The 12172-nt window shown below is 42.1% G+C and overlaps 1 protein-coding gene across 3 annotated transcripts in view; it reads left to right on the forward strand.

The window, feature by feature from the left end:
- Nucleotides 1-12172, forward strand: part of WAPL (WAPL cohesin release factor) — a 91144-nt gene that overhangs the window by 42090 nt on the left and 36882 nt on the right. For 2 of the 3 annotated variants that reach the window (XM_006165496.3, XM_006165497.3), the window contains exons 4-5: nt 9899-9994; nt 11954-12106. In XM_006165496.3, the coding sequence (XP_006165558.1) occupies nt 9899-9994; nt 11954-12106 (249 nt within the window). The remainder of the gene's footprint in view (nt 1-9898; nt 9995-11953; nt 12107-12172) is intronic. The other variant, XM_014582947.2, reaches the window with a different exon arrangement.

Consider the following 12172-nt stretch of genomic DNA (forward strand, 5'->3'; position numbering starts at 1 on the left):
TTAATCTTTCTTCTGTTAAGGTTCGATCTTCCAGATTGAATTCTGGGATATAATATTCATCTCCAGTCATTGTCCCTACAATTAAGTTGCCCATTTTCTTAGTTTTTGAACTCTTACTTCTGTGTGTCTGCATTTAATTTTACTGACATAGCACTCCCTTAAGAATTTCTTGGAGATCTGGTCTGGTGCTGGTAAATTCTTTCAGGTTTTGTTTATCTGGGAATGTTCGTGTCTTTTCTTCCCACAAGAAAGATAATCTTGCTGGGTACAGTATTCTCGGTTGAAATTGCTCTTCCCTTAACACATTGAATTTATTTTCCCATTCTTTCCTTGCTCGCATTGTTTCCGATGAGAGATCTGCTGTTAGTCTGATGGGATACCCCTTGTAGGTAACTTGCCATTTTTCTCTTGCCAATCTTAGTATCTTGTCTTTGTCTGTGGTTTTGGTCAATCTGGCTATAATGTGTCTTGGAGAAGATCTTCTTGGGTTGATTCTATTTGGGGTCCTCTGTATTTCTTGGGACTGAATCTTTGAGTGCCTCTCTAGGTTTGGAAAGTTTTCCTGCAGGATCTCATGGAATAGATTATCAGTGCCCTTATGAGTCTCTTCGCCTTCTGGGATGCCTACTATCCGGATGTTTGGACATTTGATGGTATCTAGTATTTCTCGTATATTAGTCTCAAATTCTTGGGCCATTTTCTCAGTCTTCGTGGTGAATTTTTCTAGGCTAGCAATTCTCTCTTCTATGTCTGAGATGCTATTTTCTGTATGATCTAGTCTGCTTTTAATACTTTCAAGGGAGATTTTGACTTCCTGTATTATAGCCTTCATCTCTGACAGTTCCATCTGATTCTTTTGTAAAGTGTGAAGTTCCTCTTTTAGATCTTGCATGAATTTCCTCACCTCCTGGAACTCAACAACTTCTTTCTTCTTCCTCTTCAGCAGTTCATTGTCTCTCTTCTCTTTCATCTCTGTTAATTTTGCCATTATGAATGTTCTGAATTCTTTGTCAGACATTTCCATGAATTCCCGTGAACTGTGTGTGGATGAAGACGAGTAATCCTTTTCCCTTGGAGGAGAAGTATTTTCCTGCTCTCCCATATTTCTTGTGGTCCTGCAGCGATTTCTAGTCATCTGGTTGATGGTCAGTTTCTTCCCAAACTTGAAAGTTCAATCGTCATGGACACCGTGTCCGGCAGAGCACGGTCAGCACAGCAGCAGCTTCTCCCCAGTGACCACACGGAAGGAACTGAGCGCCACAGGCAGAGAGAGAGAATCTCCACATTTTCTTTTACCCTTCTCATTTTCCATATTTTATGTCCCTTTGCTGACTGAGAAATCTGGGTCCTATTATCTTCAACATGTCTCCTTATTTGCCACATCCTCATGTATGTAACTAGTTTTTTGAGTTCACAGGTCATCTCAGTTTTTTTGTTTTGTTTTTAAGAGGTTTTTTGTCTTAGGGCATGTGCACTAGTGAGAGGTGGAGATAGAGGGAAAGTGAGAAATCACCCCTAAGAGGGGATGGCCACACCTCAATCCCTTTTCCTCCATTCTCCTCCTGGGATCTTGGTCATGCATGCCACCTGGTGTGATTTTCAAGCCACTGGGTCTGAGACTCGATCCACGGTTGGCTGTGTGGGACATAACTGCTATGCTATCTGCTGGCGCCCAGGTCATTGCACTTTAATGACAGACATGGTCTAGCCAAACATCCCTCCTTCCCTCTGCACACTTCCGTGTGGCAGAAAACATTAACATCTTAAGCATGATGTGTGGGAAGATTTTTCTTAACATTCCATCAGGAGCATAGAGAAGGGTTATGTCTGGATTGAGGCTCCCAGGGGAATATAGAGTTGTCGGAAAAGGCATGACACATTTTTGCAACAGATGACTCTAGTTCATTTTTGGAAGTACTAGAGTTGGTTGGATCTATGTTATTACTATGGCATTTGACAGCTGACAGTTCTAGCTTCATTCTTTAAAAAAAATAAGCAATTTGTTGAATTTGGAAAATTTTTTTTTCTTGGAGAGGTTTGTTTTTTTTTTTTGCTATAGGGCGCATGCGTTTGCTAGAAACACAGAGACAGACAGAGAGATAGAAGGCGAGAGATCACCCCCTGGGGGGATGGCCACTCCGCAACCCCTTCTCCTCCATTCTCCTCTCAGGGAACTTGGGCACGCACGCACACGCACCCAGCGTGAGTTTAAGCCACTGGGTCCGGGACTCAAACCTTCGTTGGCTACATGAGAGTACAGCAACATAGCCATTATGCTAACTACTGGTCCGTTGAGTTTGGAAATTTTACAAGTTGAAGATGGAAGACAAACTGCATTTTCGCCATATTTTACCATTTTACTTGAGTAAAGGGAAGAACGTGTGTCAAGCTTGTGAAAAGTTGCCTATGTTTGTGGTGACAGTGCTGTACAAGAACGTCAGTGCCCACGATGGTTCACGGAATTCCACACTGGTGACTTTAATCTCAACGCTATCGGACAGGGGGGGGGGGTCCCACTGAATTTGATGACAAAGTAAATGAGTCAAACACACGTTACATGACACGAGGGATTGTAGGAACATTGAACCTCCATCATTCAAGCGTTCCTGAAGAAACCAGGTGGGATATGTAAGCAAGTTCGATACTTGGTTCCTTATTTTAAGCTGGAAGGTTGTTGGACGGCACATAGAAACATCGTGATGCCTAATGAAATCCTGTGGAAAACAATCCTTTTTTGAAGCAACTGATTGCTGGTGATGAGAAGTGGATCATTCAATGTGACGTGCAGACAGTTTTTGTCCCAATGTAATGATTCACCTCAAACGACACTGGAAACAGACATTGATCAGAGGAAGGTCGTGTTCTCAGTGTGGTGGGATTTAAAAGAGGTCATGTTTTTAAGCTCCGGCCAAGGAATAGTACAATCGGTTTGAGTGTCTGCTGTCGGCAGTTGGACAGTTTGAACGAATCCATCATTGAGAAACGTCCATAGCTCATTAATCGTAAAGGAGTAGTGTTACATCATGGCGGTGCAAGATCACACACAGATTCAATCACCTGTCAGAAACGACTGGAGCTTGAAAGAGATGTGTCACTACACCCACCATGCTTGCCTGACCCTGTGCCAGCAGATTTGCACTTGTTTGCTGCCTTCAGAACTCCTTGCATAGTATAACATTCATTTCAGAAGAGCCTGTGAATCAGTACCTTGTTCAGTTTTTTCACCAAAAAAGACAGGTCATTATATGAACGAGGGATTAAGAAGCTCAGTGAAAGATGGCAGGTTATCGAACAAAACATGCAGTGTATCATTGATTGATCTATGTGTGTGTGTGTGTGTGTTTTGTTTGTATAAAGAGAGATTTTTGCTATCGGGCACATGTGCTCACTGAGAAAAGTGAGAAACCACCGCCCAGAGGAGATGGACATGCAGTAATCACTTCTTCATTCTCTCAGGATTTGGTGCTCATGCACACATGCATCCTATGTGAATTTCAAGCTGCCTGGTCCAGGACTCGAACTGTGGTCAGCTATGTGGGAGTCCAGTGCCTTAACTACCATACCACCGGCTGGTCTTGATCTTTGTTCATTTATATAAATAAATGACCTTTGAAACAGAAAAATACCACGTGATGACTTTTTCAACAACTCGGTGTATCTAGCAAAAAAGAGAGAAGGTGAAGAAAACTCCAGGTGATGCACGTAGTTGAAATGAGGATGCAGAACTGAGATTTTACTTGACAGTATGACAGGTAGGAGTTGTGGGGCCAGAGATGGCATGGGGACTAAGATGGCTGAATTCTCCACGGTCAGCTTTGTGATTGGAATCCCGGAGGCTTGGAGAAACCACACCAGGCGAGTGTGCATGTGCCTGATCCCGAGAGGAGAATGGAGGAGAAGGGGTTCCTACGTCACCACTCCCCTTGGGGGATGATTTGTCACTTTCCTCATTTTCTCTCTCTGCCCCTCTCTGTCTTTCACCAGACAGTACACGGACCCTGTAGCAAGAACAAAAACAAAAACTGGGGGTGGGGAGGAATTAAAAGATAGGTGTTAAGGGATTAGGTCGGAATGTATCTGGATTTAAGTGCCTGTTTATAGGTAAGGTTTTACTGATCATTTGGCAGTTTTAGTGCTTTTATTTTGAAATGCTATCCCATGTCTGATAGCTGGCTCTTTCCTTACATCTTGTTATTTGCACCAATTATATGTGTACTGATACACTTAAATGATTTTTTTCTGCCTATCCTCGTTTTATTTCTAGCTTTTTAAAAAAGAATTGCTTAATTTTTATTTATTATTATTTGCTCACCAGAGAGAGAGAGGGAAAGTGAGAAAGCAAGCCACCAGCTTCAGGACTTGAACCATAGTTGGCCATGTGGGAGTCCAGCACTTTAACCATCATGCTATCTGCTGGTCCCTATTTCTACCTTTTTAGTCCATCTCTGCCTGACTTTCCTACTCATAAGGCATTCTCTGTATAATTAATGTAACTTACACTGTAAGTTATGTTTCATCTGAGATAATTGGCCATCTTATTTTGTGATAAAGACCAATGCTGGGTGGCGCCAGCAGATGGTGTAATGGTTAAGGTGCTGGACTCCCTTGTGGGTGAATGCAGTTCACGTCCTAGACTGTTGACTTGAAACTCAGGCCAGGTGTGCGTGTGTGTTTACCCAAAATCCTGAGAGGAGATTGGCGGAGAAGGGATTGAGGCATGGCCATCCTCCTGGGGGGTGATTTCTCACGTTATTTTTCTCTTGTCTGTCCCTCTAGCAAGTGCATGTGACTTAGCTAAAAAAAAAAAAAAAGAAAAGAAAAAGAAAAAACTGCTGGTGGGTTTCAGTTCTCAAATATGTATACCTTTACTTCCTTCATTACCCTGTGTATTAATGCTGGGCCCATGTGGTACTCTATTTTGTCTGACTCTGGAAAGAATATTCTGGGTTTAATTTTTGTTTTCTTTCGTTATTCAGTATGACACTGGATAGTGGACTTCTGGGCAATTCCATTCAAATGTATTAATGTAAATCATGGTTACATATTGAATTGCCTTAGAACACTGTGATTCCATGAAGGTGTGTGTGTACACACTTTAACATACATTTATCTAGCTATCTATCTATCTGTCTATTTGGTGTGGTTTTTGGGCTGCTGGGGTCTGGGACCTCAACCATGGTCTGCCATGTGGGAGTTCAGCACAGTAACCACCATGCCATCTGCCACCCCCTCGCCCCAGGGGATGATCTCTCGCTTTCTGTTTCTCTGTGTCTTTCTGGTGAGTGCACGTACCCTATAACAAAAACCTCTCTCCCCCCCCCAAAAAAAATTACTGCTATCAATTTAGTCCTAGATTGGTGCTTCAAAGAGGTATTGAAGCCAAATAGGTCCTGGCTGAGCCTGGGTGTGGAGAATGTCTGCTTAGTTGGCTTTTCTTTGTTACTGGTTTTATTAACTGATAGACTGTGTGGTTTTGACTATGTTAGGTGCTGCAGATACAAAAACGAATACAGGGAGTATCTTTAAGAGGTTCCTGGGTGAGGTAGAATGTCTTTGTCCTCCACTGGAGTTCAGAGTGGCATTACTGTTTTCCTGTGTTTGTTTCAAATCAGAAGCATCTGTCTTCATTTTATGAAGTTAATGTTTAACCTAAATATCAAACCGGGCATTAAGTCATTGATCTCTGTAAGTGATAAAAGTCAAAAAGACTTCAGAAGATATAAATTATTTTCTCCTTGTGATCTAATTCTTACGTTTCATATTCTTTATATTCTGACAGGCTTTTAATAATAAAGGAAATGTTAAGTTTTTTAAAAAGATTTATTTATTTAATTCCATTTGTTACTATTATTTCTTAATTTGACCAGAGAGAGAAAGGGAAAGTGAGAGAGCAAGCCACGAGGTTTGGGATTCAAAACTATGGTTGGCCATGGTGGGAATCCAGCGCCTTCAGTCACCACACACCACCTGCGAGCCCTGGTATTGTTAATTTTTAAATTTTCCTTAGTTTAGATGACTTCAAAGTTTGAAAGTTCAAAATACTTCTTTTTTCTCTTAAATTTTTTCTTTAATTATTTTATTTATCTTTTTCCATTTATTTATTTTTATTTGAGCATAGAGGGATGGAGTGAGAGAGAAAGTGAGAAAGCAGGCTGCCAGGTCAGGGACTTGAACCAAGGTCAGCCATGTGGGAGTCCGACACCTTTAACCATCACGCTACCTGCCGGCCCCGAAAGTTCAAAATATTTCTATATAACTTATTTCCCAGAAAATTTGCCTTGTAAAGAGAAAATGTAGCCATACATTAATTAAGATGAGGAAATTTTCTAAACTCTTCAATGCATGGAGAATAGTGACTGTCACGCCTGATGTATGAAGCCAGGGCTTTGCCTTCTAGCAGAGATGGGATTACAGAGCCCAGGCTTCCTCTTGTGCGAGAAACAGCCTGTACAAACTGTAATCATTCCAGACACTGGCAGCAGGTGGCAGAGTACCATGACCCCTGAGGAAGGGACGCATGAAGTGAGCCCTGCACTTGCCAGAGCTGCCAGGTAGTGGCACAGTGCTGCAGGAGCAGGCTCAGCTCTCGGTTGAGGAGACAGAGCTGGAGGTCCAGGGAGACTAAGGCACCTCGAGTTCATAGGGCACCCGGCCAGGCGAGGGCAGAACAGAGAACTCTGGCGATCTCCTGAACCACGGCTGGACTGCTGAGCAAGTGTGTGTGTAAACTGTCTGAAGCCAGGAAGGAGACTTTCTCGAAAGAAGCAGAAGAAACAATTCCTGGACTGTTACTTTCCTGGGCTTGAAAATTCGTGTTACCACTAGCCATGGTGGGAAACCCCACCGTTCAGGGGAATCATGTAAAATGTTCACGGATGTGTTGGGGAGAAGTAGCCCTAAAGGTTGCTCTCCCACATACAATTTAAAAGCTGTGAAAGGATTAAATATAACTTCACTGCATCTCAGAATAAGCCAAAGCCTATAAGAAAGTATCTGATATCCAAAAAAGTAAAATTCTAAATGTCTAGCATCCAGTAAAAATTGACCAGACCTGCAAAGACACAGGAAACTGTGACCAATAATGAGAAAAGTTAGCCTGTAAAAACAAACCCATAAAGAATACAGATGATAGAAGTATTAATTATGCATATTAAAAATTATCGTAGGGACCAGCAGTTGGCGTATTGGCTATGTCACTGGACTCCCATGTAGCTGACCGCAGTTTGGGTCCCGGATCCAGTGGCTTAAACTCACGCCGGGCACGTTTGCGCCCAAGATCCTGAGAGAAGAAAGGATTGTGGTGTGGCCATTCCCCTTAGGGGGTGATTTCTCGCTTTCCGTCTCTCTGTCTGTCTCCTTCTGGTGAGCACACATGCCCTTATAGCAAAAACCTCTCAAAAAAAATATTATCATAAATGTGTTCTACATATTTAAAAAGGTACAAGAGAGACTTTATTAAGTAGACATGAACGATATAAAAACCAGACCAAAACCGAACATTCACAAATGAAAAGTGTAACAGATGGATTAACAAATCAGACAAAGCAAAATAACTTAACAATATAGCAGTAGAGGAGGCAAGCAGATGGCATGGCAGTGAAGGTGCCAGCCATGGTTTGAGTCCTGGACCTGGTGGCTTGAAAATCATGCTGGGAACCCTTGTATGTGTCTCATTTTCTCTCTTTCTCTGGTGAGTGCACATGCTGTAGGGTGAAAACCTTAAAAAAAAAAAAGCAATAGAAATTACTTAAAATGAAACTCAGAGGGAAAAAGACTGGTGGTAAAAAAGGACAGAATGTTTGTGTACACTTAGACAAGTTAATATGGCCAGTGAAAGTATGAGACAGGAGCAATTAACTGTGACCATAAAAAATCTGCCCTGACGTCCATCAGGCTGGAGTGACAGCCAGCCAGCTTCTGTAAAGTTAACAGGAGTACATATCGCTTTCAAAGACATGCCCCACTGAGAAGTGTCATAAGGATCCACTTCGACTGTTGCTCTCTTACGGCAGAAATGCTCATTAAACTCCGACTATCCAAAACTGCTGTGTGAAATCATAGCAAGAATGAAACACCCCACGCACTGGCTTAAAGGGCTCAAGCCACTTTGACAGAGGTACAGCTTGATTTATAGCCCAGATGCCGTGCTTCCAAAGCCGGGATTTCTGGACACAGTGTTCCACAGTTATTTTAATGTCACAGTTTCCAAGCAAACAGGACCTTTGGTCCACTTGCAGCCCAGAGCTGGTGCTGGCCCCTTTATTCACAGTGCGGCTTTGCTTTCAGCCTGCCCAGACTGTTTAAATTTCATCTAAACTTGACCTTTCCCCAAAATTCTGTAAAAACTACTTGGATGAGGTGTCCTGTCATTCCTCTGCTGCGCATTATCTGTTACAGCATTAAGTCAGTAAGGCAGACTGTTGGATTACGGGTTTTACTTGTTGATTTCAGGCTGATTTGCATTAGGAAAATTACAGCTGGATTCTCAAAAGGGGGAATAATATAGCATAGGTAGAAACAACTTTATTATTGTTTAAATAATTATTTCATTTAACTTTATTTATTTCAATTTGAGCAGAGAGGGACAGAGCAAGAGAAAGAGGGAAAAAGTGAGAAAGCAAACTGCCAGGTCCAGGACTCTAACCGTAGTCAGTGATGTGGAAATCCAGTGTCTTTAACCACCACGCCCCCTGCAGGCCACAAAACTTTATTATTATTTTTTAAAATGGCTGCAAGTTGGATACAGGTTAATTCTATGGATTTTGGAACCAGCAGTTAGTATAATGGCCATGTCGCTGGACTCCCATGTAGTCGACCAAGGTTTGAATCCCGGACCTGATGGCTTAAACTCATGCCAGGCATGGATGCATGCATGCCCAAGATCCCGAGAGGAGAATGGAGGAGAAGGGATTGTGGCATGGCCATCTCCCCTGGGGGTTAATTTCTCGCTTTCCGTCTCTGTCTCTTTTTGGCAAGCACGTGCGCCCTATAGCAAGAACCTCTCAGAAAAAATTGTATGGATTTGATTTTATAGGTTCAGAGTTATTTATCCAGTTCTGAAATTGAAAGTGTTAAAAGTGGAAGTTCTTCTTCGAGCGTTTCAGTAGGTGACCTGGCAGCTCCGTATCGTGTAGCTTGTGTCTTCATCCCCTCTGGCAAGAGTGTCCATACGTTGTGTGTCATTCCATGGTGTTCCTTTTCCCCTGCTGTGTTGTGGACTGTGTTGTGGACTGTGTGGCTTATGTGCCATATACCTTGGTCATATCGGCAGTTCTGAGTTAGGGCCCGTGTCTGACCCGAGGGTTCACTTCAATGAGCAGGGTTCCAATGCTTGGGAGGCACCGTGGTATGTGAACCAGTATTGTGAGGAGTAAGACTTTGTCAAAAAACATGTCCAAACAAACATGTCCAAACAAACACAATGTGTGCTCAGTTGGTACAAGCTTGGCAAGAGGTGTCTTTTCCAGGGCCGTCTTCTCTGTTGGTGCTGGTTGCAGACATGGTAATACGTGCCAGGCTCTGTGGCTGAGTGCCATGCGCCTTGTCTGCCACAAGCACAGGAGTGCGATGGGAACACCCAGGTGACATCTGTTGTGCTCCATCGAGGATGTATGTTTCTGTACTGAAAGCATGCTTGGTGATTTTTACTGATAGTTAAGTTTATTACGATATCTTAATTTAAAAGTTATTTTAATATTATTTATTATTATTATTGTTTAATTTGCTACAGAGCATGTGTGCTCGCCAGACACAGAGCGAGAAGGGAGAGAATACTTGAACGGTGTTCAGCCACGTGGGAGTCTAGCGCCTCAACCACCTTACCTGCTGGCTCCCGTAGGTACTTTCATAAGGATGCAGAGTCAGGTGGAAACAGTTGATCTTTTTCTTGTTTCTCTAGTCTCCCACAAAAGCTGTGTACAATGCCAGACATTGGAACCATCCCGACTCCGAAGAACTGCCTGGGCCACCGGTAGTGAAACCTCAGAGTGTCACAGTAAGTCAGCGGCACTGCCGTGTTTCATGCTGTTAGTGAGGTAGAAGTCGGACACCTACCATCCTATTTCATAGTTCATATGCCTCTGACTTTCCTATTTAACACCTTTTTTGGACCATCTTCGCTGAAATTGAGTGGCTTCAGTTTAATTCATTGAAGAGTGAGGACTGTGGGTATGAGAGCAGAAATTCTAGGACTGTTGGGTTATACAGGAAAGCCTTCAAAAATATGACTCTGACCCACATTTCCTACAACTGATAGTGGTTAGAATCTGAGAGCAAAATTTTCCTTATTTAAAGTTTATATTAACCAGTAAGAGCAGTGTTGCAAATTATGGGGTCATAGTAAGTCAGGATGTGTTTTTCTGTGCAAAAATGCGTCATGACTTTTCCACATGGATCTGAAAGTGGCATTCAGTTCTTTTTTCTTTTGTCATAGGGCCTGTGTGCTCACCAGACAGGGGGAAAGTGAGAAGTCACCACCCTAGGAAGTGGCCTCACTGCAGTCCCTTTTTTCCTTTCTCCTCTCAGAATACTAGGCATGCATGCGTACATGCCTGGCATGTTTTCCAAGCCACCGGCATCTAGGACTTAAACCATGGAGTCAGCCATGTGGGATCCAGCTCCTTAACCTCCAGGCTATCTACTGTCCCCAAAGCGGCTTTCAGTTCTTAATTGTACTTCAGAGGAGTCTCTCTTCTCGCATTCCAGTAATACTTTCATTTATTAATTTTTTTTTTCATTTATTAATTTTTAAGAGAGATTTTTGTTAGAGGGTACATGCACTTGTGAAAGATAGAAAGGAATTCCCTTCCACCTCCCTGCCTGTCAGGTAGCATGGTTAGGGCGCTGAACTCCCACAAGATTGACCACAGTTTGAATCCCAGACTTGGAGGCTTGTTTTCTCACATACATACAAAATATTCTTTAATAAAAGGAAGAAAGGAATCACCCCCCAAGAGCGAAAGGGAATGCTGCAGTCCCTTCTCCTCCATTCTCAGCATTTTGGGCACACATGCCTGGTGTGTGTTTCAAACCACTGGGTCTGGGACTTGAACCACAGTTGGCCTGCTGGAGTCTAGTGCCTTAACCACTATGGCACCTGCTGGCCCCTAGTAATACTTTATAATTTAAATCACGTTATTTGTTCAGAAGGACTGATAGTGTCATATATTAATAGCATTAAAGCCATAGTTATCTGGAGCCATCAAAGGAATGAGTTCTTTATAATAGCGAAGAAATTGGTTGTAGAGATGTTTCCAAAAGAAAATGTATGGTTCTTTGTCCTCTTTTTTTTTTTTTTTTAAAGAATTATTTTATTTAACTTTATTTATTTATTCATTTTAATGTTTACCAGAGAGAGAAAGTGAGAAAGGAAGCTGTTAGGTCCAGGTCTTGAACTATGGTCCAGTGCCCTTAAACACCGCACCACCCACTGGCCTCAGTCTTCTTAAATTGATTATCATAAACTCCTCTTGTAGTTTAAAATCATCATCGCGCATGTTGATAGATTATACCGTGCTGTGTACACCATAATTTGATTATAGCTATTTATTTCTACCCTAAGCTATCTCAGATTTCTGTGCCTTTAAAATTCTTTTGCTTATATGTTGTAGTTTTTCTGTACCATCCCTAGCTGCTTATTAATGGTATTTATGCATGCAGTTGTGGTTTTTTGTTCTTTGTAGTGGTCGTGGAGAAAACAAATTGTGTGAAGTACAGGGTTAAAAAGAACTGAGGGTATTCCTGAGTGGTTCTTCTTGTGTGTAAAACATAAGCCTTACCTAGTAGTGCATGAAGTTTAAAGTCTCCCCTGTGGTCTTTCAGAGGCCTCACCTCTCCCCTTTTCTAAAGCTTTGTCTACTTTTTATTTTTTTCAAGCTCAATTTGCCAGATATGTGAGATGTTACTATTTTTACTTCTATATTTAGAACAGCTAATTTAATACCTTTATTAATAGGTGAGGCTGTCTTCAAAGGAACCAAATCAAAAAGATGATGGAGTTTTTAAGGCTCCTGCACCACCAATCAAAGTGATAAAAACTGTGACAGTACCTACTCAGCCCTACCAGGATATAGTTACTGCACTGAAATGCAGGAAAGAAGACAAAGAAGTAAGCAGCTGTATGATTTTACTGCCTGTGGTTAGATTTTTGTATGTAACACTTAACCTTTTAACA

This window comes from Tupaia chinensis, unplaced genomic scaffold, assembly GCF_000334495.1.
Source record: "Tupaia chinensis unplaced genomic scaffold, TupChi_1.0 Scaffold143923_1, whole genome shotgun sequence".
NCBI lineage: Eukaryota > Metazoa > Chordata > Mammalia > Scandentia > Tupaiidae > Tupaia > Tupaia belangeri.